The sequence below is a fragment of the Corylus avellana genome, chromosome 11, assembly GCF_965113065.1.
Source record: "Corylus avellana chromosome 11, dhCorAvel1.hap1.2, whole genome shotgun sequence".
NCBI classification, from domain to species: domain Eukaryota; kingdom Viridiplantae; phylum Streptophyta; class Magnoliopsida; order Fagales; family Betulaceae; genus Corylus; species Corylus avellana.
The window spans coordinates 1,657,311-1,682,571 of record NC_142500.1 but is presented as its reverse complement, the minus strand read 5'-3'; the positions used below and the strand labels follow the sequence as shown (position 1 = coordinate 1,682,571).

Sequence of the window (25,261 nt, the reverse complement as noted above, 5' to 3'; positions counted from 1 at the left end):
TGTTGATACCCAAGATACATGGGGTTGTGTGCCAAGACGAATTGCTTGGTTGAAGTGAAGAATATTGGGCTTGATCAAACCATGGTGTTGCATCTTTGAAAATCAACAAGAAGTCTACCAGTGGGTCAAAGAGATTTTGTGTCGTGATTCTTAAGTTTGATTGTCCCGAAAAGGTTTTTACTTTGTGTTGTCATGGTTTTCTCTTTGTCAACTTTGTCAACAAATCTTGAAGAGGTTTTTACTTTGTGTTGTCATGGTTTTCTCTTCGTCAACAAATCTTGTGTTGATGCTTTAAATGAATGGTGTTTGATAGTGTTTATCTCTATGGTTATTGTAATTTAATATTATCAATCACTACATTGTATTTGTTATCAGCATGTTGGAGTCAAAATATTATTTTCAAACTAGACCCAATTTATGATATAAACAAATAATAGTAGTGTGTTTTCTGAAATGAAATGCATCATTCATTGCATTGAAACCAATTTGGCACTAACAGAAACCAATTTGGCACATGCATTGAAAGTGCTGTCAAGTGACTCAGCCACCTACCGGTGTGATGTACAAACATATTAAAAGGAAGGGCTGTGATTCAGAGTACACGGCATACTTAGCATGCCATGAAGGAAATTTTTTTTTTTTAATATTTTAATGCAAAAAAAAAGAAAAAGAATTTTGCACTCGCACGCCACGTACTCTTTTCATTCACCCTAAAAGGAAAGACCCCCCATTATAAAAAGTTGGGCCAAGCATCACCGATCATTGTAACATTTAACAGGTCAGTTACTAAATAATTAAATTTATCTGTCAAATTTTGTTGCTTAATTTTTTTCACCATTCAAATATTGTAACATTCATAAAGAATCGTAGTAAAAGCTGTATTAAAAGCATTTTTCCATCCTATTGGAACAAATTATCTGTAATGTTATGGAGTCTTTAGACTAGTTTCATGAGACCTATTCTTGTCCACAACTTTAAAAATCATTTGTTCAGCAATGAATAATACAAGTGTAGCACCACATTCTTCTGAACAAATGGTACATCCAATAGAGCTGGCCAGATAAAAAATGGATATACATAGATGTTTCAATCAGTGAGGCCATATATCATTGTGTGTGTTACTTCTCCTCTGACCTACTAGTGATACCTCACATCTGCCAGCAATGATGAAATAATCATCATGATTTCTGTTGGAAATCTTCATACTTCCCAAAGATATTGAAGTCCCCTAATAAATACCCTAAGATTTTAGGGTACTCCGTGAATATCTCCACAAACTAAGACCTAAAACTGTGAGACCAGCAATCCCTGCCAAAATCTGCCACAACAAACATAACTAATGTATTAAATTTCAAAAAAATCGGAAGAAATATGAGATACCTATGTAAAAGCAATGCATATGAGGCCATATATAGTCAATTTAAAAAATGAGGAATTCTGTGACAACTGTGGGAAAAAATTAGCATTATAAGTATTGAGAAGGTTAAAGAACTTTCGGAGAATAATGTCACATTGTAGGCATATGCACTAGAAACACAGTGGTGGCAAAACCAGCATAATCATAACTGACCTTTGCATCACTGCGATAACCGGTCAGAGAAGATCGGAGGAATGATTTTAGTAACTTAAAGCGAGATGCCTGGGGCATTAGAATCACTACAGTGTACTGTCTTGTGCAAGGATAAGGCAGTATCCTTTGGAGTGCCAACTGGGCTGTTAGCGGTGTCAGTGTTGATCTAACTTTTGACCGCCCTTCATCTATAATCTGCATCAGAGAAATAATGACAAATTAATTACTTCAGATATAAGAAAAGAAGAAGTAAAATATACTTTCTATCATAATATTGTCGCTAAAAATCGCTGCGCATAAATGGTGGCATGACGTGAATACAAAGTGCATGCTTGCTGCAATTATATGCCCAAGCATTACATTTTCTATCATCTTGTAAAAGAAATATAGAAACATGATTGCATGGTGCATGCTAAATCGTGATTATTCAGATACTGTGACAATACTGTTTAGAGAAGTATCCATACTGTCACTTGTTCTTGTAGAAGGTGAGAATTCCTACCCCACTAACATACAGAATGAACTAATTTTTATGTAAACCAGAACAGTTGTATGAATTACTTCTAAATTATGAGAAATTAAAAAAATGTTAAACTTAAAATCCAGAGTTCTATGCCTATAACGCATTATTGGTGCAGAAGATGCTCAGAATTCTTGTGTGATACAGTTCAGAAACCAAGAAAAACAGGTGTATGCAAGTCTTATCTCTCACCATATATTGTTAGCCCTGCATATTCTTGCACCTTAAGGCCTATAGAAACGTAATACATTTCTATGCAAACTGCAAACTACAACATAGACTGGTAGCCAATAAGGTTACAGCCACCAACCTCAAAAGAAGTGCTGACATCACCAGCATAGATCCTCGACTGGTAGCTGCGCAAAATCCTGTCAAGCCAGTAGTAGTTCTCCTGAAAAAGCACAAGCAATCAGCAACAGCGAGTGAATGGTAGTAAATTGCTTTCACCTCTCACATCCATGAACCTTAATGCTCTGGATGATTGCCCAAAACAAATGAGAAGAATGTTCAAAGTTTTACGACAATTAAAGTTGAACAGCAGTAATCAAATAGCTTTTACTCCATCTTATTGACAACCATATGGACCATAATTGTATAAACTCAAATTTGTAAATAAGATTTTACCTGAAGTCCATTTTCATGGGCTCTTTGCTCAATTTCTAGGATGGAAGAAACATCTTCATCTGAAGGACCTTCCTCTTGAAGACGTAATATCTCATCCAGAGCAAGATCAGCCTGATAAGAAATATTGCAAGACCTAGATAGTGAGCAGATTGGCCACCCAATAATTAGAACAAAAAAAAAGGGAACAAATTACGATAATAAAAACCCACCAGCTTTGAGGAGATTGCTGGATCACAAGAGAAATTTATGCTAATATCACCACGAACATTGCCAGTTCGCGAAGGTTTATTTCCACCAAGAAATACCGAAACAACTGCAGAGTAGATCTGGGCACATGAGCCAATTAAATAAAAATTAGGCCAACAAATATTACAATCAAAGAAAAGACAAACTGGCATGCATGCTCACCTGCCCATGCTTGAAACGCAGAACGTGCATTAATTTTGTTTCAAGAAGTTTGCTCAGGAACCCAACAAAATGAATCTCTTCCACCTGCCATTTATTTATTTGTTTTTGTTTTTCCAACAGAAAACTCATTATCACCATCAGTAAAATGAATGTCAAAAAGGCCTGACGGGCGATCCATTACAAGAGCAATTAATTGATCTATCTAAAAGAGCTGCATACCATGGTTCCATTTTTCAGCTCAATGGGAAAGCATAACTGGACCGAACATTGTGCTTCCACCATGGGGCTGCGGACCACTTCTCTACAAGCATATCCAATGGTTAGCAGGGCTTGGAATTCTAAAAGAAAAAACATGCATCCACACACACACAGGACAATTCCAATGATGTTTCAAATGTCAAAAGAAAGGTACGAAAGCAACAACATTCAAGATAACAACAAAGAGGAGGAGGATTAAAAATTGGGAGACCAGTTAGAGAGAGGTGGGGTGAATGGTTGTTCCCTTCAAAGAGTTAAAAAAAAACAAAAACAAAAAAACAAAAAAACTTCACTGTGCTGATTACCTAATTATGGTTGAAGGAAAAGTGAATGGCAAGCCTTTGAGCTCATCACGGTTTAAATGCATAATAGGTTCAGGAGGCCTTGGTATTCCACCCTGCATGCAGCATCACGAACCTAGTTAACATGGAATAATTACTGTTTCCAGAGCTAAGTAGAATTGCAAAAAAGCTACTGCTTACCAAATACTGCAATATTAAGGGAAGTGCAATTGTAGGATCAATACTGCCAATAATCACAACAGTAAAAGTTGCTGGATCTTTGAAACAGTTGTTGAAATATTCACAAGCTTTTAACGGATTAACTTTTCGAAGGTCGCTTATTCTAATGGGCTGCAAAAGAAGAAATTAACCCCAATTTAGAAGCACACCTATCTTGAATCAGAAAGATTAAAGCAGGAAATCAGCCGCACCTTAAAGAAATAGGAGTTTCCATAGTTGAGCTCCTTCACACGGTTTGCAAAAGCAGTGTAAGGATCCCTCTCTTGGGCACGAACTGCTTCTTCCGCCATTTGCATCACTATTTTGACATCTTCTCCTCCTGGTGTTACTTTTGTTGTAAATAGTTGATAGACAAGCTGCCAGAGCAAAAATAATAAAAAATGACAGGTGTGACACCTTCACTGTAGTATATTAAGAAGATTAAAGAAAAAACTAAAAAGATCAAGCAACCATTTAAAACCCATATATGGATGGAGGGAGGGATGGCAAAATAGCCAGCAACTTCTTTGTGTCTCATCCGATCAAATTATGGGCCAGAAGGGCAAAGAAGAATTCAAATTATGGCCCGAAGGAACTAGGGGTTGAGTTCACACTTAGAAATGAGACTAACAACAAGTTTGCCAGTACGCAAATACAAGTAAGTGCACACAATCATTACGTAACAGAGGCAAACCTGACTGTCTTAAACCCCCTTTAGATAGATAAAATTTATTGGAGGCACGCTTCACTGAATAATTTCGAATGCATATTCATATCATTCAACTCCCTTACCCCCACCACACCATAAAAAAAGGAAGAAAAACAACATATCCACCATGCATGCCATTAATTAACCTCAGCAAGTAAGAGCACCAACATATCACTTTCAAATATGGATACACATAATTGAAATATTATGATTAATTTTTTTGGGAAAATTCAAAATTAGTCCCCAGGTTGTCTTGAGATTTCAATTTAGTCATCGGATTCCCAACTTCGACAATTAGGTCTTTAGGTTTTACCTTCTTTTCAAACAAATCCCTCCATCAAGTTGTCGTCTAATTAATTGATGGCATGCTATGTCAAACTATTAAGTTGATAACATGTGGTTTGCGTCTAACACATCATGTCCCAACTATAATTTTCACATGAAAAATTATCTTAAATTACAAATCTACCTTGAATTAAAAAAATATAAAATAAAAAGAGGGGTGACAGTTGTGAGGGGAGGCCTCCCCTTGCAAAGGAGAGGCAGTTGCTCCTCTCCTATAAGGGGAACTTGTGAAGGATGGCTGTCACTCATCGGATGAGAGGTGGGCGGTCGGCCCTTGCTGGAGAGTAGGAGCCACCCCTCTCCTGTGAGGGGGTGCCTCCCCTCACAAAGGGAGGTGGCAACCCCCTTTCACTGCTGGCCACTCCTCATAGCAGTCATCATCTTCTTTTTGAAGTTTTAATTTTGATTTTTTTCTTCTTCTTCTTTTTTTTTTTTTAAAAAAAAAATTCAGAATAGATTTGTAATTTAAGATAATTTCCTATATGGAACATATAATTGGCACATGAGGTGTCAAACGCGAACTATGTCATCGATTTACTAATTTGACGTGGTATGGCGTCATTTAATTGGATGGCAGCTTGATAGAAGGACTTATTTGAAATTGAGGTAAAACTTAAATACCTAATTGCTGAAATTGTAAACTCGAAGATTAAATTAAAATTGCAAAAAAAAAAAAAAAAAAAAAACCTAGGAACTAATTTTCATTTTTCCTGTTTTTAATGATTACTTATAAAGATTTGTGACAGATTCTTTTACAATCCCCTATTCTTTTAGATGAGACTTTGGGCATGATTAACTGACAGAAACAAACCTGCAAGGCAGTTTCCAAGTCTGACGGTGAACAGTCACCAGAGAAACTTCTCATGTATGCTCCAAGATTCACACCAACTTCAGCTCTCTTGCCAGCAAGCATGTCCATTAAAACTGATGGTCTATAACCAAATATACCAATTTCGCCAGCAATGGTTGTTCCCATCGAGCAAGAGAAATATTCGCTCTCTTGGAGTTCTGATAAACCTCCATATGAGAAGCCTGTAAAGATAACCTGTTGGAAAAAAAAAAAAAAAAAAAAAAAAAAAAAAAAAAAAAAGTTAAAAAGAATTATATATAGCACATGAAGTCATGCTCAAGTTTTGATCATCCAATTAAAAAAAAAAAAAAAAATCACTTTGATGGTCCAAGAATAGTTAGCAGCCATTAAGTATAGAACAAGGGCCCTATATCTTCCAGATAGCATCAACAAGAAACAAGTTTTACTCTCATTTAGAACCAAATAATTTGAAAAAAATAATAATAAATCTAATTGCAACAGTAACCCAGATGGAGAATAGATAAATGCCTATCCACATGAGTCTTCAAGCTTTCTCAATAATATTAGTCTCCTTTTTGATGCACCTTGGAATAACAAAATATTGCATAATGTAAAAGGAGGAGAAAAAGAAATTGAAAATGAAGTTCCTCTAGTTTTCAAACTTGACATCGGTCTACAACCTCCAATAACTCCAGTGAAGACTGAACCTAAAATGGAATCAAGTTCATTTGCCCATGCAAATGACAGTGAAGCAAGTGACCCTAACCCCCCAAATCCACATATAAGGTAATCTATGGCCTCCAAAAATGATAGACTGATTTCCAGATCTCTTGCGTTGCTGTGTACAATAATTTAAGAACGCCACATTAGATGGAGACTTGCTCTCTACAAGAATATTGATTTTTAAGTGTTAAACTCAAAATTATTTTCAGTTTAAACTTGTGAGATAAGTAATAATTAATCATGCTATCAAAACAGGTGGTCATAAATTCAAACTTTAACACCCCTCTATCTCCCATTTAAAGTTAAAAAGTTTCACATGTTGGACCCCTCTTGTTGAGGGCGAGTGTGAATCCAAATAAGGGGGAGTATGAGAATATTGATTAAATGATTAAATTCACTATTTCCTATGAACTTAAATTTTTGGGACAAGTAGCAATTTATCTCTCCAAATGACTAGAAAGGAACCTAGTCCACCTTGCTGGTATCAGGCATGGGAATACTTCAAATCCATCTCTTTCTAGGCTCTAATCGCAAATGTTATAGCCATATAATTAGTCTAAAAATGAAATTACATGATATCAAAGGCTTGAAATTCACAATAAGACTGAGCACTCCAAGAGTCAAGCTTTAATTCTCTCACTACAAACCACTCATTCTTCCCAAAATTATTTGTCCTTTCATAGTTGACCTGGCCAATCCACAAATCCACTAATTCTTTCCATTTCAAATCACAATCCTTTAAGGGTTTGGTTTATATGTCTATAGTACACTGATATTTCATCTTATACCCACCTTAAGAATAATCCAATTAGCTTTTTATAATAATAACTGTTCACCTCATGCAAAGAAAAGAGATATGTGAAGGCTACAAATTGGATGATTTGTTTCTCCCCCCTCCCCATACACACAAAATTATATCCAACCAGCTGTAAGCACTGATTTATGAATTTATGATTATGAATGTAATCATAAGTTCTTAACTTCAACAATAAACAAACAAATCAGACCAACAAAAAAGAAACAATAAACAAACAGGGGATAAATAAAGACCACTAAGGAGCCAATACAAACAAGATCTTTCACAGAATTTCATTACATAGTTCTTTTGACTACAGATATTGCAATATCGACACGGTTTTGTACCTGGTCTGCGAGAAAGTCTGTACACCTATAGCAAACTCGCATACCATTTGATAGAATTAACTCAGTAGCTCCAATATTTGGATGTTCAAACTGCCGCAAAATATTCCTGAAGCAAATTGTTTTGGGAAAAATTAAATTCGACAATCAAATTGCAAATGTGATCTGTCATAATAGACTGAGATCCTCCAAAATAGTACAAACGACCTATCTTATTGGGCTAATGGCTAATAAAGAATATAGAAGGAATATATCAATGCATCAAATTATCAAATTTCATCCAAAGGCAAAGACAATGTAACCAAAGCAAATAGAGAGAGTAGTCCACGCAAATAAAAGTTAAATGATAGAACATGTTCAAAAGATTGATCTTCAAAGGAGTCAAACTTTACCCAAGATTTGGCTTTGAACTGACAATTTCTTCTGGAATGTGTTCATCATCCCAAGGAGAAATGTTCCTTTCTTCCTCAAGAATATTGATCTTCAACATTAAATTTTTCAGATCATCTACTGTTGCAGACGCTCGAGGCTCAATTGTCTTTATGACACAGCTGCACGATGTTTGTAATTTCTTCGAATAGTTGGATACCTCAGACGCCATTATATCTATGCATAGAAAGTGACCATGGTGATTGCAATCAAGTATATTCTCATGCTTGGTTTATTTCAGAATCCTAGAACCAGTACATTTACGGATGCAATAATATTTACTCACGAGGTAGAAGAGTTTTCTGGAGTTGAGCCTCATATTCAATCCCAACAACTGGTTCATTGCGAAGAAAATGCTGGAAAAGAAATAGAAAGACATATTTTTGCCATAATTAATTACAGGTTCAAATTAACAATCAGAAGATCCAAGAAAGCTACAGTTTGGATATACTTGTAAATATTCATCCCGCAAGCTGGTCGATTGTATTTGATCACGCTCCAAATAGGCAGATTCAATCTCTGACATCAGTAAAGTTCGGACAATAGATATCTCGCGTTCTGAAAACCCATGTAGGCGTACCCTTGCAACCTGAAACATAAGAGTTGTCATTAAAAGGTAAAACATTTTGAACACGAGAGAGAGAGAGAGAGAGAGAGAGAGAGAGAGAGAGCAGGAGGGAGGGAGCCAAAAAATAAATAAATAAAGCAAGTTCTCAAAACAAGATAGAAAGCAGACCTCAATCAACATTGACTCTAGGGCCTCAATGGTCCCTTTTTCTTTACAAGATGAAGTCATTATATATGCCTTCAATGGATGAACTAGAACATCTGCAGCAGCTGAGCATGAGAAATAGGGTGGATTCTTTCTACGAGAGATCTTAAAGAACCTCTGGTTTAGAGCATAAAGGAACATGGACTCTGCAAGTAAATCCCTATAGTCCTTCACCGTCTTCAGCTGATCTGCTTGCATCTTATAGCTAATCATCACTGCAGACTGTTTTGAATGAATACAAGATAAAATTAATAAGATTTACATGTTCGTTGTGAAATCCTTTTTCTCTCGTGCTTTTCAAATGTGCAGAAACATTTGTATGAACAAGGCCAATTTACTCTGCACTAACCCCGGCAGCTTCAGATTCAACGAAACATGAAAAACGTGGATCCTCATGAGGTGGAACTGGAAATGTTGGTATAAGTGGAGGCTCGGGTGCTGAACTTTTCTGCCCGAAATGAGTCTTTATCAACTCAACTACGCTCTGAGAGAGAGAGAGAGAGAGAGAGAGAGAGTTTGTCAAGAAACCTTAACTAGAAAACATACTATTATAGTTCCAATGTGAAATTTTACATATCAACAAAATCAAACCTGTGTATCAGAAAAATCTCCAACAGCTACCACCGCCATATTGGATAAATGGTACCACTTCCTATAAAACTGCTTCACAGTCTCATGAGAAACAGTTCGAATAACTTTCTCTAATCCAATTGGCAAGCGCTCAGCATACTGCAATCAATCAGGCAGTTTCAGAAAAAACATAAAATTGATTTATAAAAAGAGTATAGGAAGGGACAAAGGGAGTATGCATAAAATGGTGCTACTATATAAAAACATTACAAGAGAAGGCTCATCAAAAAATAAGTGCATCTTCTCATCAGAATAACTGGAAAAGAGAAATGTTTTGCCTCTTTAATGCAATAAATGTGCAAATTATATCAGCAAGAAGAGCCTCAACAATGAATTTCTTTTTTTTTACATATCCACACAAGGGGAGGGGAATGGGGGAGGGGAATTCAAACTAGTGACCTCCACTTCATAAGGCGTGGTTCCCTACCGATTGAGCTAACCCTAGGAGACACCTCAACAATGAATTGATTCATTACTTATCATGCAAAAATTTTTGTAGTCAATATCAGTACCCGTGAACCTTCCATCATCAGAACCCAATGTGCATCCTGCATCCTTCCAGCAGCGTTCCTATTCCCTCTATACTCTTCCATGACAGCTCCTCTTTCTTTTTCCAAATCATCTTTTGAGACCCGAACCTGCATGGAACAAGTAAATATACTAAAGGAAGTAAAAACTTAAAAATTACCAGATAACCAAACATGGCAGAATCTTTGTTAATACCTCCAAACTGAATTCTGCCAAGACCGAAATGGCTTGAGATAACAGTTCAGGCTTGTCAACGGGAACAAATAACTCATACACAGTGTCATCAGCCGATGTTACTGCATTTTGACAAGCACCAAATTCTGCCCCAATACTTTCAAGAAACTTGATAATATCATGATTTGTGTATTTCTTAGTGGCACTGAAGGCAAGATGCTCCACTATGTGAGCAACTCCACGTTCATCTTCCTCTTCCAAAACTGATCTGCCAAGAAACCAATAAATCAGCTTGATTGCCATTCTTAATATAATATGGGTATGTGTGGGTGCGCGTGTGCATATTTATGTATGTACAAATAAACTTGGTGAACAACTAAAAAGTATGCTTTAGTCTGCACATTGGAATAGAGATGAAGAATCTGAAAAAGTAAGCCCTAGAGGCTTAAACACTCCATTGCTTAAGCCAAAAGGAATATATATGAACTTCAACCTAGATAGTAGACACGAAAACTATCTGTAGCAGTAAGCTGGCTTGAGTAAACACGCCATATGTGAGTTAACACTTTTTTCTCTGGCGGGATCTGAATCTGATATAACCTTTAGGGACTCAAGAGATTGTGATTAGTGAGTCTTCATGAGAAAACCAAAGTAAAATTTTTATTTCATCCAGAGATCAATGGGTGTTTTCTATTTCCAGAGGGTATTTGTCATAAACCAAATTTGAATTGCACTTGCGTAATGTATACATTCTATTGTCTCATATTTCAATAACTTCCTATGTAGCTCAATTAGCTCTCATAGACGATGCTGGCATCCCATATATTGTTCTCAACCCAAAGCATAAGTCCACACATTATTACATTGCTCTGTAATTTCCAAAGGGTTTTTCATATTTGCTATAATGGGAAATGGGGGTTGAACCCCATAAACTGTATATAGGAGAATCAAGTATAACCCACATCATAGAACAAGCTAAATTGCCATCAAATTCACCAAAACTCAAAACACAACCGCATGTAATCAAAACCAAAACAGCCCAACAAACAAACAAAAAGCAAATTACCCGGCTCTAACAGCGAGCGCAAGAGCAGCTCTCATTCTGGGCTTAGAATTGCAACGGACATAATAATAGAGACCATTGTCAAGCCTGCCGTAGTCAACTCCCACAGGTTGTTCTCCAAGAGCGCGGTCCTGGTCCACGTTTAACAGCTTCAGCGACCTGAACCCATGTTTCTTTGCGATCTGGGAATTCTCTGCCGGAAGCAAATTCATCCCTCTTCGTCTCTCTCTCTCTCTCTCTCACACTGAAAATTCTCTCCCCAATGAGGAACAAACCTGCGAAACAGTCGTACCCACAAGTCTTGCTTTTATAGAAAAATATATATAAAAAGAAGCCGAAAAATCTACAGCAACAGCATATTTTGTTGGTCAGACGCTTGCGAAGACACTGATTTCAGTACGTACTGAGCTCTGATCTCCACCATCATTGGCTGCTTCCCACTTTATCGCTTTGACACGCATGCCAATATAACAGCGACTTTGCACGGACGACCTAGGGGGTTCAAGAACCGACCCGCCCGCTAACCGCTTTGGTAGTCTGTTATTAAAAATCGTTAACTATAATTGCAGTTAGGGCTTCGTTTGATAAATGATTTTGTTTTGATTTTGGTTTGATACTGTAGCAGGAAGTGATTGATGTGGAAAAAAATAAGAATTTTTTTTTTTAAGTAAAAAAGTATAAATGTTTGATATGGAAAAATGAAAAAATTTTGTTTTGTAGTAATTTTTTTATTTAAATAATAATAAAAAATTATTTATATGATGTAAAAAGTAAAAGAATATTAAAAAAATAAAAAAGTGTGATGAATAGTGTAAAGCAAAAAAGGCAAAATCGTTTATCAAAAGATGCCCAACTGTTAGCAATTTTAGGGATCGAGCAAGGTGGTTATAACATCTAATTGCTCTTATATATATATATATATATATATATATATATACATAAAACATCCCAAATGACTTTGGAGGGAGGGTTTCATCTTATTCTCCCTAGTCCCTCACTGCCTCTCAATCCCTCATTCTCTCATTCCATAGCGCTCATCATTCTCTCATTTCTCTGAATCCCTCATTCCCTCGTTCTCTCAAAGTATTATTCAAAAATATTGGTTGACCCAAAAAACACCATTTTTTTTTCCATATTTTTTAGAACATTTTGGCTTTAAATCCTTAAAATAAGCTCAAAAAAAGCCCAAAACACGTAAAAAGCCTAAAAGCACATTTCAAAAAAAATATTTATAACCGATATAACTGTTTAAAAATCGATAACCGCCCAAGGCGGTTGCGGTTAACGATTATAGCCAATAACCACAAGATATAACTGTTTGAACACCCCTAACATAAATGGCTTGAGAATTGAGATATGTCTAGCTTTTTCAAACTTAAAATTTTGTTTTTCTCTCTTTTTCTTTTTTGGTAATTTTTTAAAAGAATACTTTAATGTGATATAAAGGGTCGTTTGTGTTTATAATTCTAAAAAAATGCGAGTTCAAAATATAAATTTTAAAACGTGTTACTAAAAAATGTAAGTTTTAAAAACACAGTTAAGTTTTTGTTAAGGATAAATGCCAAGAGAAACTTGGTATTGTTCTTAAAAAAATATATAAGAGACCAATAAGATAAGTTTTTTTTTTTTTTTTTTAGAAAACAATATCTACATAAGATCGAAGAACACTAAAAATATACCTAAACGAACCTTAGTATTCCTCCACGTAGAATATGCATTTGAAAAGTATACTCAAAATATTTGAGAACAAATATTTTCACAACCATTATTATCATTTCGATACCTTGTCGTTGTTACAACTTGAGTGTGGTCTTAAATCATGACGTGCTCTAAATGCTTCGTTTTTTCTTATGGCGACTCTCTCGCCTTTGAAAACTTAAAACATTGATAATTACAAATTTTTTTAGAAAATTGTAGATATTTTAAAGCCTTTTGGGGAGATTTTATTTCCCTTTAAATTGCTATAAGCCTATAGCTCAAGCATAAAATAACCCATAATTTGATACAAATAATAAATTATTATTAAAAATTCTTGTTGTCTATCTTTTTTTTCTTTTCGGTTAAAGTAATTAAGAGAATGAATTGATAACACTTATAAGTGTAAGCTTTAAACTCTCTTCAAAATATATACTTTACCCTATACTTCCCCCCCCCCCCCCCCCCCCCCCCCTCCATTTTTTAAAAAATTTTATTTATGTTGTGATGCTTTATGCTTGGTATCATCTTTTAGGGTTGAAATTTAGTCAACTCTTAATTGTGTTCTGTTGGTCCCCTTCCCCTCCCAATTTAGACAAACATGTATTCTTATTCTCAAAAAAAAGAATATTAACTTTTCAGCTATATTTATACCAAATGTGAGGTGAGCATCCTACATCATATTCATTGTAATTGGGTGTTTGAATTGCGGCTAAACAGTCAATTGAGAGAAGCCCTAATAAGATCTGTCTATCTGAACAAGTAAGCTTCGTTAAGTTATCTCATTTGATGCTCGAATAAGTTACATTTTAATTAATGAATTTGATGCTCGAATAAGTTACATTTAATTAATGAATTGCAATTAATCCGGATCGATGGTTTGGTATATTGAAAGTCATGGGTGCAAATGCCATTGGCATTGTGGAGCTAATAAAGGCTTTAGAGTTGACATTTAAGTCTACTCTTGTTGTGTTCTGTTGGTCCCTCTACGTTTCCCCTTTTAATGAACGGCATGACAAACATATATTCTTATTCTTAAATCAAAAGAATATAAATCTGCACTCGTTGAAAGGGGTTTCATTAACTTTAACTTTTTTTATATTTTTAGGAGAAATACTATTCACCACACCTTTATTATACTGTTATCTCATGTGGTGAAGTGGTAGTTCTTGTTTCCAAAAAAAAAAAAAAAAATTCTAGTACCTTTTAAACCTTGTCATGTGAAATAAAAGCGCGAAATGAGTATTTGCATGTTATTTATTTAAAAATTGGAATATTTCTTTAAGAACAATTTTTTTTTTTTGGTTAAATATACAAAAAAGTTGGATTTCACTAACAATAAAAAGTGAGATAAGTGATAATGAAGGTGTATAAGGTGATCACACTATTATAAGTGTGGTCATCCCTACACCAGACTATATAAATATACATGAAGGTAATATGACTTTTCATGAAGGTAATCGGTCAAGAGATACAACTCTTGGTAAAGAGTTGAGTTGGAACTCTATAAATAGAGTCACATGATAACACAAACATTATTCCTACAATTTCAATATACGTAAGTTAGTTTTACGTATGTAAAATTGAGTGTTCTTCAAGTTCTCTTGATCTCCACAGGATTTCCACCATAACAGAAGAAATTCTTTCTGAGATTAATTATACAAGATCCTACGATCCTTCAGAATCCGATAGATAAAACTTATCATGAGATCACCTTTTATGGACGAGCTCTACAAGAAAGGAAAATAGTTAGAAGTATTTACCAGTGGTATTCTCCGACATTCAAGTTAGCCAAGGTATGGTAAAAGAATATTTTGGCATAGTTTTACTAAGGATTATATTACATACTCGTGAGATTCACTTGACCTCTATATATATAGGCCGACTTCTTACTAAAGGTTTGAGAGACTATCGCCAAGAGATTGTCACTTGTTGTTTAGATTCCCTTCTTTGGTCAATTAGGAGAGGCAACATGGCATGGGAATAACTGTTAGTTGTACAAGTTGAAGGTTAATTGTTTGCTTGGTGATATCATTTTGGTGAATGTGCATTCGGATCACAGTAGTTAACTGAGTTATAGGTGGTCAAACCCTTAATGACTTGAGATCCATCCTACTTATGGGGTCAGTCGGGCTTTCGATAGTCGGGCCTTCATGGGACCCATCTATGTCTAAACCCTATAGTAGGTACCAATTCTCTTAGATGATTGATGTGCGCCCTGACAATCAATTAAAGAGAATTTGAAATAAATACTTTAGGCTTAATCATAGCATTTTTCAGGGCCCGTTGGTATCTAGGCCCTTCAAGTTCGTATCATCGTATGCCATTGGAATGGAGTTCGGTTAACCTAAAGTTTTATTTATATATATATAAATTACTATTTATCTTAAAAAGTTTAAACTAATAGAAAATATGTTAATTGAAAATGAAAATAAACTGAAGGCTCAAAATAATAATGAATTTAATTATATAATTAATAATTTAACTCGCTTATTTTTAATTAGTAAATAATAATTAGTTCCAATTCCAAACACAGCAAGAATATTTAAATTATTTTCCCTTCATCTCCTATGCCTCGTCAGGGCTAGTTTGATAAAGCTCTTAGGTTGGTATTTTTTTTATTTTTTTAATTGAAAATAGTTTTAAGTGTTTTATTTTAATATTTTGTTAATTAATTTTATTATTTTTTCCAGCAAACCCAAATAACATTATCAAACGAGCCCAACAAGGATGAGCCATCGCAGATTCACACTAAAGCAACTGTGAAAGAGGAAGACTGGAAGAGGATGACCGAACAGGCGCAAGTTAAGGAAAGCAGGAGATAGATAACACTGGGCCTCCTCAGCGCAATGACTCATGTGTTGCTAGCATGCGCTGGGGCGCTTATGCAACGCCCCTGCGCAGCGTTTTCTCAACCGCCAACCACTTCGTACCCCAGCTTTTCCCTCCACACTAACCACTTACCGCCGTTCTTGACCGTTAATCTTTGTAATCCGAGCTATGCTCGGACCAGAACGTTGCTGTGTAGAGCTAAAGCGAGTCGAAGCCAGAAATTGAATACCCAGAACCTGGAAAGAGAGCTTGAAGAAGAAAAACAAGAGTACGAGGAGGAGGATGAAGACGAGGAGGAATTTGAAGATGGGTTTTCAGGTCGGGGTGGATATAGAGGGAGAGAAGAAGAGAAAGATTATGACCGAGACCCCGAGTTCGCTGAAATCCTCGGTAGTTGTCTGGATGACCCGCAAAAGGCGCGGTCCAAAGTAAGCACTGCATTGTTGGAATTTCTTACCATTTTTTTTGCTGGGTTGTTGTTTTCACTGCCAAGTTTTAGTTTTTAGTTCTAGTTTCATGTTTTATGGGAGGATTAATACATGGATGTTTTGAAGTTGCGGTCTTTGTGTTGTTGGAAATGTTTGAGGGATTGTTTTAATGGATAACGGGTGTGGTTAAGAGCAATTACTAGTAGATTTTGGGGAATTTCGTTGTCTGAGTTGAAATGTGGTGTGTTGAATTGCAGATGGAGGAGAGGTTGAGGAGGAAAAGGAACAAAATTTTGCAGTCGAAGACCGGTTCAGCGATACCAATGACGGTGACATTCAATAAGTAAGTTTGAATACATAGGCCATTAATTGGCTAGACTAAACTGCATCTAAGTGGTATTATATGCGGTAATGCTGATATGTACATGGTGATTTTATACTAATTTATGCCCGCATGATTTCTTTTCAAGAGCTCGCGAGTTTTAATTTGTTCTTCAATTTTAGTGAACCTGAACCTACATTAAATATCACTCTCTCATAGGAACCATTTACTTAATTCTAACTTTTGAAAAGATTTGGAGCATTGAACATTATTAAGATGGTAAAATGGTTGTTAAGATTTGTAATTTTTCAGTCTCTGTAAGTAGCTTAGCGCTGATTGCAGTTGTTTGAAAAATACCACATTTTGGGTACCAATCAAACCAAACTGAGGAGAGTTTACTAGGAGCACAAGCTCTGAAAGCATGTTGGTCACACTGATCTTTTGTTTCAGCAAGGCAAAGGATGACGTTTGAAAATTTTGGTAGTCACATACATTTTTGAACATTACAGGTGCTCTAAAATCCTTGTTTTTTTTTTTTGTTGGGTCAGCAAAAGCCCCATGTTCTAACTGAGCTTTATTGATACTTGAGTTTCATGGATCTCATTGCAATGTTCACTCATCAAAAGAAAAAACTTTTAATCATGGATGCTTTGGAAGAAGGCATAGAGGGAATTGATTTGCTCATCCTACAAGTTATTTTATGGGCACCGGGTGCCAGAAATTTGGCATCATATAGTGAAGCTTCACTCATCAAAAGAAAAAACTTTTAATCATGGATGCTTTGGAAGAAGGCATAGAGGGAATTGATTTGCTCATCCTACAAGTTATTTTATGGGCACCGGGTGCCAGAAATTTGGCATCATATAGTGAAGCTACCCATGAAAATGCTTGAAATTATTAACGATTAGTGAAATTGAATTATTGTGATTGGTCAACAACGCATGTAAGCTTATAGATATTCCGGCAAAACATGCTTTCTCCAAATAAGCCATTTTAACACTGGGCTTATTCGGTCCTTGTTAATAGATAACAGGTAGGCTTGCATTTATTGAAGTTGAGCTGATAAATTGATCGCATAAACATTTTTTCTTATGGCATGTGTTTTCTTGGAGTCCACCATGTTTGTCAGATGAGTCTAAATTTTCCTCAAGGGCCAAAATTATTGAACTACCTTTTTTCTAGTTTCTAGAGTTGATATCTTCCATCAGCTTCTAATCATGAATGTGATACAACTGCTGCTTCTTGTATTATACTTGGTCTTTTTCATTTGAAAGTTACCATATAGATGCAATTCATCAGTACTCCTCTTTTGTAAACTCACTCCTTGACGATTGGCATTTCCAGATTTGACTTCTCAAACTCATACATATGGTTTGAATTCTACAACATTCCGTTGGAGAAAGATATTACCTTAATTTGTGATGTAAGCGACTGTTCATTTACTTAATGATAACCTCTCCACAAAATGAAGTGTAATTTCCTTCTTTTTCTTGTAGTTTAGTGACTTAGTTGATTTGGTTTGTTTTCAGGCCATTCGTTCATGGCACATTATTGGACGTCTAGGTGGATGCAATTCCATGAATATGCAAGTAAGGTTTGATCTTCATAAAATTTTGATACAGATATTTTTCATGCCATATGGATGGCAAGTTTATTGCTTGGAAACTTGGAGACTTTTTTTTAGCTATATAGGTTCTTTGTTAATTACACAATGCGCAATGTAATTCCTGCAGCTGTCACAATCTCCTTTGGATAAAAGACCAAGTTATGATGCTACTCAGGGAGCAAATGTGACACCAACCACATTTTACAATATTGGGGATCTTGAGATTCAAGACAACTTGGCACGAATCTGGTATGGGGGACTATTTTGAAATCCTAGATAATGGATGTGAGGTTTTTTAGTTTAAAATCTGTTTCCTGATGATGAGAGAGAGAAGAGAGAAGAGAGAGAGAGAGAGGTATTTATGTTTCTTCGTCATATATTTGATAACAATTTTAACAGGTTGGATATTGGGACCAGGGAACCATTGCTTCTGGATGTTTTGATAAATGCATTGACACAGATAAGCACCGAGTAAGCTCCACATATCTCTATTTCTTTTCAAACATTTTCTTACTTGTAGTGAGTCACCAATTAGAGTTTGGACTGGAAATATATATTTTCCTGCACAGTCATAGTTTAAATGCAATAGAAATTTCCAGAGAACGATAGTTGCAGATTTCCAGCAACTTGTCTCTGCATATTTATTGTGTTTTTTTAACATAGGATATGAAGTTGGATATACACATATGCATATGGCGATAGCTAGGATTGGGTTTTCTAGGATACTTTTTGGTTTGGGATGTTTGCTTGTTGGTGTTTTGGCCCCTTTTTTGTGGACTTAAAGCTCCTCATGTTTGGTATATGCTCTCACCCCTTTGCCTTTTCTTTTAACAGCATAATTGGCATCAAGCAATTAATGTTTGGTGGATCTGAATTTGAGAACTGGAAAGAAAACTTGACATCAGAGGATGCAGGTTGCAGCTTCCACAAGATTTAGCCTACGTTCTTCACTTGCTTACTTTCTTTGCCACTCCTGAAGGACGGCCTATCATGAATGCCAGATATTATAGCCTTTAGACAAATGCCGGTTCTAGGCACGTAAACCTATGTTCTGAGCATTGAAATGGTGCTTCAGGCCCACTAATTCCAGAGGAGATACTGAGGAGAAGGCTTTTAAATGGGTTGCAGTCTTAAATCGATTGATGAAAATTTTCTTTTTTCTTTTCCTGCTAGGAAGCAGCGTGTATTGGTATTGAAGGTGGATTAGGCGAGCGAAACCGCCCCCCTCCCCACCTTCGGTATTTGAAATGAATGATAACTATTTCATGGTCGAAATTTAAAATTCATATACATTATTTAAATTTTTTTAGAAGATATGTCAATATTAACATTACATATACCATTAGATGTTCTAACTTTATTAAATTTTAATATTAAATGAATACTAAAATTTTTATTTGAATGGAGAGGATCTTTAGCACTCTTAGACATTAAAGAGTAATGTTGTAAACTACACTCTTATCCTCCTATTTCACTAGGTTAATATTACAATATCAATTAACTCTTATATTATTTTTTTTAATAAAAATTGACCCAAGAGCTGATGAGCACTATTACATTAGCCCAATAAAATAAAAGTATAATATGTAACATTACTCATGCGTAAAAAGTAGAAATCTAAATTAAGAAGAAAATACATTTTAGCACTTTAGACTATGAATGTGACAAAGCTATACTCTGTCCTTTACTACCACTGTTAGTATTTGTCATCAAAATAGACAAAAAATTAAAAACAAAAACAAAAACAAAAAAGGGGTAGGGGGCTCAATTGCACCACATGTGACCTATTTTGCGTTAAAAGTCATTAAAAAAAAAAAAAAGGTTCCAAGTACAATAGTTAATTTGAAAAAACCCGGGAAGACTACTGTAAATTTTCTAACATTAGTTAAAAGTTCCAAGTACAGCTCGGTCTTTTACAGACAAGCTTCTATTCTTCCAAAACTACAGCATCGCCTAGACCTCATGATTGCATCATTTAGGAATATGCAGTAGCTTCATGCAGACCAGAGTCCACTAATGCACAGATACCTTCTGTGCAATTAACTTAATTTCTTTCACCCTCTCGTCTACTAACTGCCGGAGCTGCTCTTCTTGATTTGTTTGATTTTCATCCATCTGAACACTATCATCTTCACCAGTCCGAGACCTATGCATGACAAACGACATCTCCTGATCATAATCACTTGGAACTTCAATTACTCGCTTTCCGGCAGTCCCAGAATCTTTCCCGATAATGTCATCCTTCACACGATTTGAAATGACACTCACAAAATCCTCCATGTACTTGTCAACAGGATCAAGACCAAGATAGATTAAAACCTCCCAACACTTGAGAAACTGCTTTTTGTTAATTTTCAAACTTTTCCTGACATCATCAATGACACTTGAAGGGGGCGTGAACCGAGGGATGTGGATTTTCTTTGACAGTTTTCCTCGCTTAAGGCGTGAAACAGCTGAACTAACAGCATCCTGGATTGGATCAAAAACAAGCAAGCGTGGTATGTCAACGCAGGTGCGCACATGTTGGAAGTAATCCAAGGGCTCTTCAACTGTCAAGTCATAAACATCTTCAGACACTGCAACATTATTAAGCACCTCCAGAAGGTAACGCCCATAACCTTTGTGTTGGTAAGGAGGCAATACCAGTATCTGCAAAAAGCAACATCACATGAAAACACAGAAAAAATTCGAATAACTAAATGAATATAACATCAGAGCTGTTCAAACATGCTTATGTAAGGGCACCATGTGTCAAGCAAGCAACCGCTTAGTCAACAGTGAAGGAGTATACCTGACTGAGTCGCAATCGAGAACTGTCTGGATAATGGTAAAAACGATAAATGGCTGTAAAACCAAGCAATTTGCATTGAACCTCGCCCTGCTGATCAGTTTTCTTCTGAATCAAAACATACAACTCCCATCTTGGATCAATAACATCAATAGGGCTGCTACCTGATTCAGAAAATAGTACTGTTAAATACGGGAGCTATACTTTTTCAAAATCTAACCAAAGCAAGAAAAAAATTAGAGATTGCAACAGCCAAGACAAACAAGAGCATTACCATCAACAAGAAGAAGAACAAGAGGTATCAGGCGACTGTAGAGGTGCCCAGCAGCCGTAGTGCCCACCACCATGCGAACAACCTGACCCAGTAGAGCAAATCAACCATGGTACTCAGTTTAACATGCATGATTGCAAATAGAAGGAAAAGGAACATGAAAGGAATTGGTCATTCCAGATTCTTCTTTGACCTATGTAAAAATACTGCTAATGAGGGATCCAAGAGATAAGACAATCATTTTATATGTGCACTAGCTAGGCAAGCCGGTACGATAACAATATAGAGGGACCATGAAACTTGACAAGCATTCTATAAAATATACATAGTATGGAGGTCATAATTACAGACATCTAGACAAGCAACTATCATTTTTACATGATACTAAATCAGAAAGCATAATATGCAAAAAGCACCTCAACATCAGAATTAGCTGCTTCCAAATGGATATTACTATCAACGGTGTTTCCATTTGAGGTTTTGTAGTTCAATATCTCCCCGCTTGAGATAATGGATCTGCAAAGAGTTAAAACGTGGACATTAGAGCACAATAAACCAAAAACCCAACTGCATGGAGAAAAATAAGCTTGACTATTAGATGTCAACAAAAAAGTACAAGGTACCTAATAAGACTGCTCTCAGTGGAAAAAGTCTGAAGAAACTCATGTTTATTATCAACAAGAGTCTCAGCGAAAATTCTCTGTAGAACATGACTAATTAATCAGCAGATCTATAGGAATAATAACTAAAAGGACGGTTTAAGATGGGCGATTAATGTACACCTGGAGAGCAGCTTTCAGATCTGTGATACCTTTTCCTCCCTGAAAACAAATAAAAGTAATTAGTAAACATGTTCAAAGGGCAAAACCAAATTTGATTCTTTAAGGAAAAGGTCACGACTCAATATAAAAGATAGCAGAAGTATATAACAATCTTGACTTTCTAGTAGACCATGGCTTCTATTCTAATAAAACATTTCTTGCTTAGAAAATAAATAAAAAAAATTAACAGTTCTTGCAGGCGATGGATTAATATCAGTACTTACATCAGACTCACTCTGAAAAGTAATATCAGCATATGCTTGAAATGATATGCTGCTAACCCAGATGGTAATCTGCATAAAATTATTAAACATGATGCATTATGGAAAAGGCCTTTGTAGAGAACTAATCATTCTGTTTACATCACCAAAATTGAAACATTGTTTCAACATTATTAAACTTCAATTTGCAACAATGTTAAATCACCTGCAATCCTTGGTAACCATATATCTTTCCATCTTCATCAAAAAAGCTATTCAAGTCAACAGGGTTGATACATAAACTGTCTGCAGAACCCACTTCCTCTTTGCTAGAAACTATGACACAAGCAATCAAGTACAAATGCAAGCTGACATAAAGCTCAACACAATACAAAGAAAATAACATGTATGTAATGAAGAAGAGAATAAATTAAAAAGAAATAGACAAAACATCAGATCTTGAGCTGCTTATCTAATAAGTTTACAAGGAAAGAGTGGAAGCTTAAGTCATTAGGAATCAAGAGTGAGGCCAAAATCAAAATTGCTATCATATAAGCATGAACCATGCCAGGGTATTCAGGTTCTGCTTTGCATCCTTTGCAGTAAGTCAAACAATCAGTTTTGTAGTAAGATTATTGAACATACACACACATATGCATGCTTGTGTGCACAAGCATTACCCAATTGCAAATTGACACATGCACACAAGCATTTACCTTCTCAGATGGCCCATTCTTTTAGACTGAGCAACAAACTCACAGAAAATTTCATTAGATGACAATATAGCTTATTGCACATAATAATGATACTACATGTATTACCAGACAACATTGCATTCATCAACTCCTTACATCTCACTTAGGCAATGAGCTCAACGAGCTTAGATTCCAGGTTCTCAAGAAACTGAGCCGATTTCCAAAGAACCTCAGGTCATGCAATTGTAGTAATCAACCTTAGTAAACACCAATTTAACAATTTAACAAAATACAACTTGAATCAAGTTCTAGTTATTTACCGCCATTTCATTGTTGACTACAGTAATCTCAAATCCAAAATAATTAAAAATAATAATAATAATAATAAGAAAAATCATTAGCATTTTACTTTTCCTGTATTTTACCTTTCTAGTTATTTACCGCCATTTCATTGTTGACTACAGTAATCTCAAATCCAAAATAAGTAAAAATAATAATAATAAGAAAAATCATTAGCATTTTACTTTTCCTGTATTTTATCACTAACCAAACAGGGAAATAGAAAAATAAGCCCCATAAGTATTATACAACCTCAAGAAACCACAGCAGGCACCAAACATTTCTTTTTTTAATTCTTTGCAAGAGTGCAAGCAGAATATAATAGTCAACAATAAATAAACCAACCACAATTTAACATCAATATAATTAAATCATACTCAATCTAATTATCTTAATAAATACCCATAATCTAATCATACCCAGGTAAATCTTGATGCACTCTTTGGCCTCAACTCCAGCATCTGCACGAAAACAAACAAGTATCAGTGAGCTAAAACAATGAAAGTGCTACCAGAAAGCACACAAAAACAACAAAATCACAGAAATGAAAGGTCAGTGAAGAAGTTTTGGAAGAAGGCGAATCGGAGAATCCGAGCTAAGTTGACTCACCGATGTTGGAGAAACCGACGCGCCTTCGTTTCTTGGGCTCGGCGGTGGGATCAGCGGTGGATTGCTGCTTCTGCCCCATTTTTGCGGGTTAGGGTTTTTCAGAGCGGGAAATTGTGCGGGAGAGAGGCGGGAAATTCTACCGTACGAACACTTGGGGGAATTTAAGCCATTATATAGTCCTCCGGCAGGTGGAGACTTATCCCGCGTGCGTTGCACGTGACACCAACATTTGTCTTCGGTTGCATATTAAGGCCCAGGCTCAGACCAATTAGGGGTTTGTGTTCGTTTCAACGAACATGGCTTATGGAGCAATCGAAGAATTTAAGATGGCCCAAATATTTTTTTATTCTTTTATTTTTTATTTTTTTTTATAATTACATTGAAAGAAAGGAAAAAAGAAAAATTACAAGAAACAAATAGAAGATGGGGGTCTTTCCCATTAATAATGGGAAAGGGAATGATGCTAGAATAATATCTAGCTAAGGCTCAACGTTCCATAAAGTGAGCATAAAAATTTGCACTTCTATTAATTTTCCTAACGGTGCAAATAATTTTAGTTTTGTCTTTAAATTCTCTTGAATAATGTTTTCATGCTAGTACTATTTAGGATTTAGAGGTCATGATAATCCTAGGTAGTTTCATACGACAAATATAGGATTTATAGGGTTTTTTTTAAAAAAAAAAAAAAAAAAAAAAAAAAAAAAAAAAAAACCAGGGTAATCTAGCTGGAATAGGAACCAATCAATTTTAAGTAAAATAGAAAGAATCTATTTTTCAGTAAAGATTTTGTTTTGTTATATCTAATGTGTACATGGTCATTTAAACAATATATTACATTATTTAAAATTTTAATGTAGGGGTGTCAATACAGTTATGATTAGTGGTTATTAGCAATAACCGCTAACGGTAACCGCCTTAGCAGTTAGTATATTTCACTAATCGTAACTACTAACCGCCTAACGGTTAGCGGTTAACTACTAGCCGCCAGTTAGCGATTAGTGAAATAGGAAACTACTCGCTAACCGCTTTTAAAAAATTGGGCTTTTTTTTTGCCTTTTTGGGCTTTTTTATTATTATTATAATTGTAGCATTTTTTTCCGTCATTATTATTATTATTATTATTATTTTTTAGTGTCTTCTTTGGCCCAATTGCTATAAAAAGAGCCCATATTGAAAAATCAAAAATATTTGACCCCAAATTTACATTTACTTGTACTTTAAAAAAAATTCCTTAAATATTAAATCATAATCGGTTAACTTTAAAACAAAAAAAAAAAAAACACACACACACACACACACAACAACATATATATATATATATATATATATATATATATATATATATAATAATAATAATAATAAAAAAAAAAAAAAAATCAACACAACTGTCACAACATATAAAAAAAGTTCAACACAACATATAAAAGAAGTTCAAATAAAACATTAAAACT

General features: G+C 35.3%; 3 protein-coding genes across 4 annotated transcripts; 1 reads left to right on the top strand and 2 right to left on the bottom strand.

The window, feature by feature from the left end:
* Positions 1-857: 857 nt before the first annotated feature.
* Positions 858-11,665, bottom strand: LOC132165648 (Insulinase (Peptidase family M16) protein). Of its 2 annotated transcripts, XM_059576295.2 has the most exons (21): positions 11,208-11,658; positions 10,163-10,409; positions 9,952-10,077; positions 9,401-9,538; positions 9,159-9,293; positions 8,774-9,031; positions 8,489-8,626; positions 8,324-8,393; positions 8,001-8,214; positions 7,612-7,717; positions 5,746-5,979; positions 4,093-4,257; positions 3,863-4,012; positions 3,686-3,777; positions 3,342-3,423; positions 3,123-3,206; positions 2,924-3,040; positions 2,715-2,825; positions 2,401-2,481; positions 1,571-1,765; positions 858-1,318 (listed from the first exon to the last, which is right to left on the bottom strand). In XM_059576295.2, the coding sequence occupies exons 1-21, from the start codon at positions 11,414-11,416 to the stop codon at positions 1,241-1,243; spliced, it is 3,030 nt and encodes a 1,009-aa protein (XP_059432278.2). In that variant the 5' UTR covers positions 11,417-11,658; the 3' UTR covers positions 858-1,240. The 2 variants fall into 2 exon arrangements, with proteins under 2 accessions (XP_059432278.2, XP_059432279.2); XM_059576296.2 differs by lacking the exons at positions 858-1,318; positions 1,571-1,765; positions 2,401-2,481 and having other exon boundaries at positions 2,735-2,825; positions 2,924-3,027; positions 11,208-11,665.
* A 3,965-nt stretch (positions 11,666-15,630) lies between these two features.
* Positions 15,631-19,401, top strand: LOC132166063 (oxidoreductase/transition metal ion-binding protein (DUF3531)). The gene is made up of 7 exons (XM_059576816.2): positions 15,631-16,159; positions 16,417-16,502; positions 17,826-17,904; positions 18,011-18,070; positions 18,215-18,336; positions 18,487-18,558; positions 18,922-19,401. Exons 1-7 carry the CDS (start codon positions 15,749-15,751, stop codon positions 19,022-19,024), a joined length of 933 nt encoding a protein of 310 aa, XP_059432799.2. The 5' UTR covers positions 15,631-15,748; the 3' UTR covers positions 19,025-19,401.
* A 340-nt stretch (positions 19,402-19,741) lies between these two features.
* HAG2 (histone acetyltransferase of the GNAT family 2) lies at positions 19,742-23,957 on the bottom strand. The gene is made up of 10 exons (XM_059577268.2): positions 23,811-23,957; positions 23,621-23,662; positions 22,394-22,503; positions 22,192-22,260; positions 21,929-21,967; positions 21,770-21,846; positions 21,563-21,662; positions 21,150-21,231; positions 20,879-21,039; positions 19,742-20,736 (listed from the first exon to the last, which is right to left on the bottom strand). The coding sequence occupies exons 1-10, from the start codon at positions 23,887-23,889 to the stop codon at positions 20,101-20,103; spliced, it is 1,395 nt and encodes a 464-aa protein (XP_059433251.2). The 5' UTR covers positions 23,890-23,957; the 3' UTR covers positions 19,742-20,100.
* Between the last annotated feature and the right edge of the window lie 1,304 nt (positions 23,958-25,261).

Coding starts and splice junctions, on each gene's coding strand:
- LOC132165648 (XM_059576295.2), bottom strand. CDS start 11,416: ATGAATTTGCTTCCGGCAGAGAATTCCCAGATCGCAAAGAAACATGGG. Junction 9,294..9,400: donor GAGATTTTTCTGATACACAG/GTTTGATTTTGT, acceptor TCTCTCTCTCAG/AGCGTAGTTGAGTTGATAAA. Junction 3,424..3,685: donor TTTCCTTCAACCATAATTAG/GTAATCAGCACA, acceptor ATATGCTTGTAG/AGAAGTGGTCCGCAGCCCCA.
- LOC132166063 (XM_059576816.2), top strand. CDS start 15,749: ATGACTCATGTGTTGCTAGCATGCGCTGGGGCGCTTATGCAACGCCCC. Junction 17,905..18,010: donor ATATTACCTTAATTTGTGAT/GTAAGCGACTGT, acceptor GTTTGTTTTCAG/GCCATTCGTTCATGGCACAT. Junction 18,337..18,486: donor GACAACTTGGCACGAATCTG/GTATGGGGGACT, acceptor CAATTTTAACAG/GTTGGATATTGGGACCAGGG.
- HAG2 (XM_059577268.2), bottom strand. CDS start 23,889: ATGGGGCAGAAGCAGCAATCCACCGCTGATCCCACCGCCGAGCCCAAG. Junction 23,663..23,810: donor CGTCGGTTTCTCCAACATCG/GTGAGTCAACTT, acceptor GTTTTCGTGCAG/ATGCTGGAGTTGAGGCCAAA. Junction 22,504..23,620: donor GTGCATCAAGATTTACCTGG/GTATGATTAGAT, acceptor CTTGTGTCATAG/TTTCTAGCAAAGAGGAAGTG.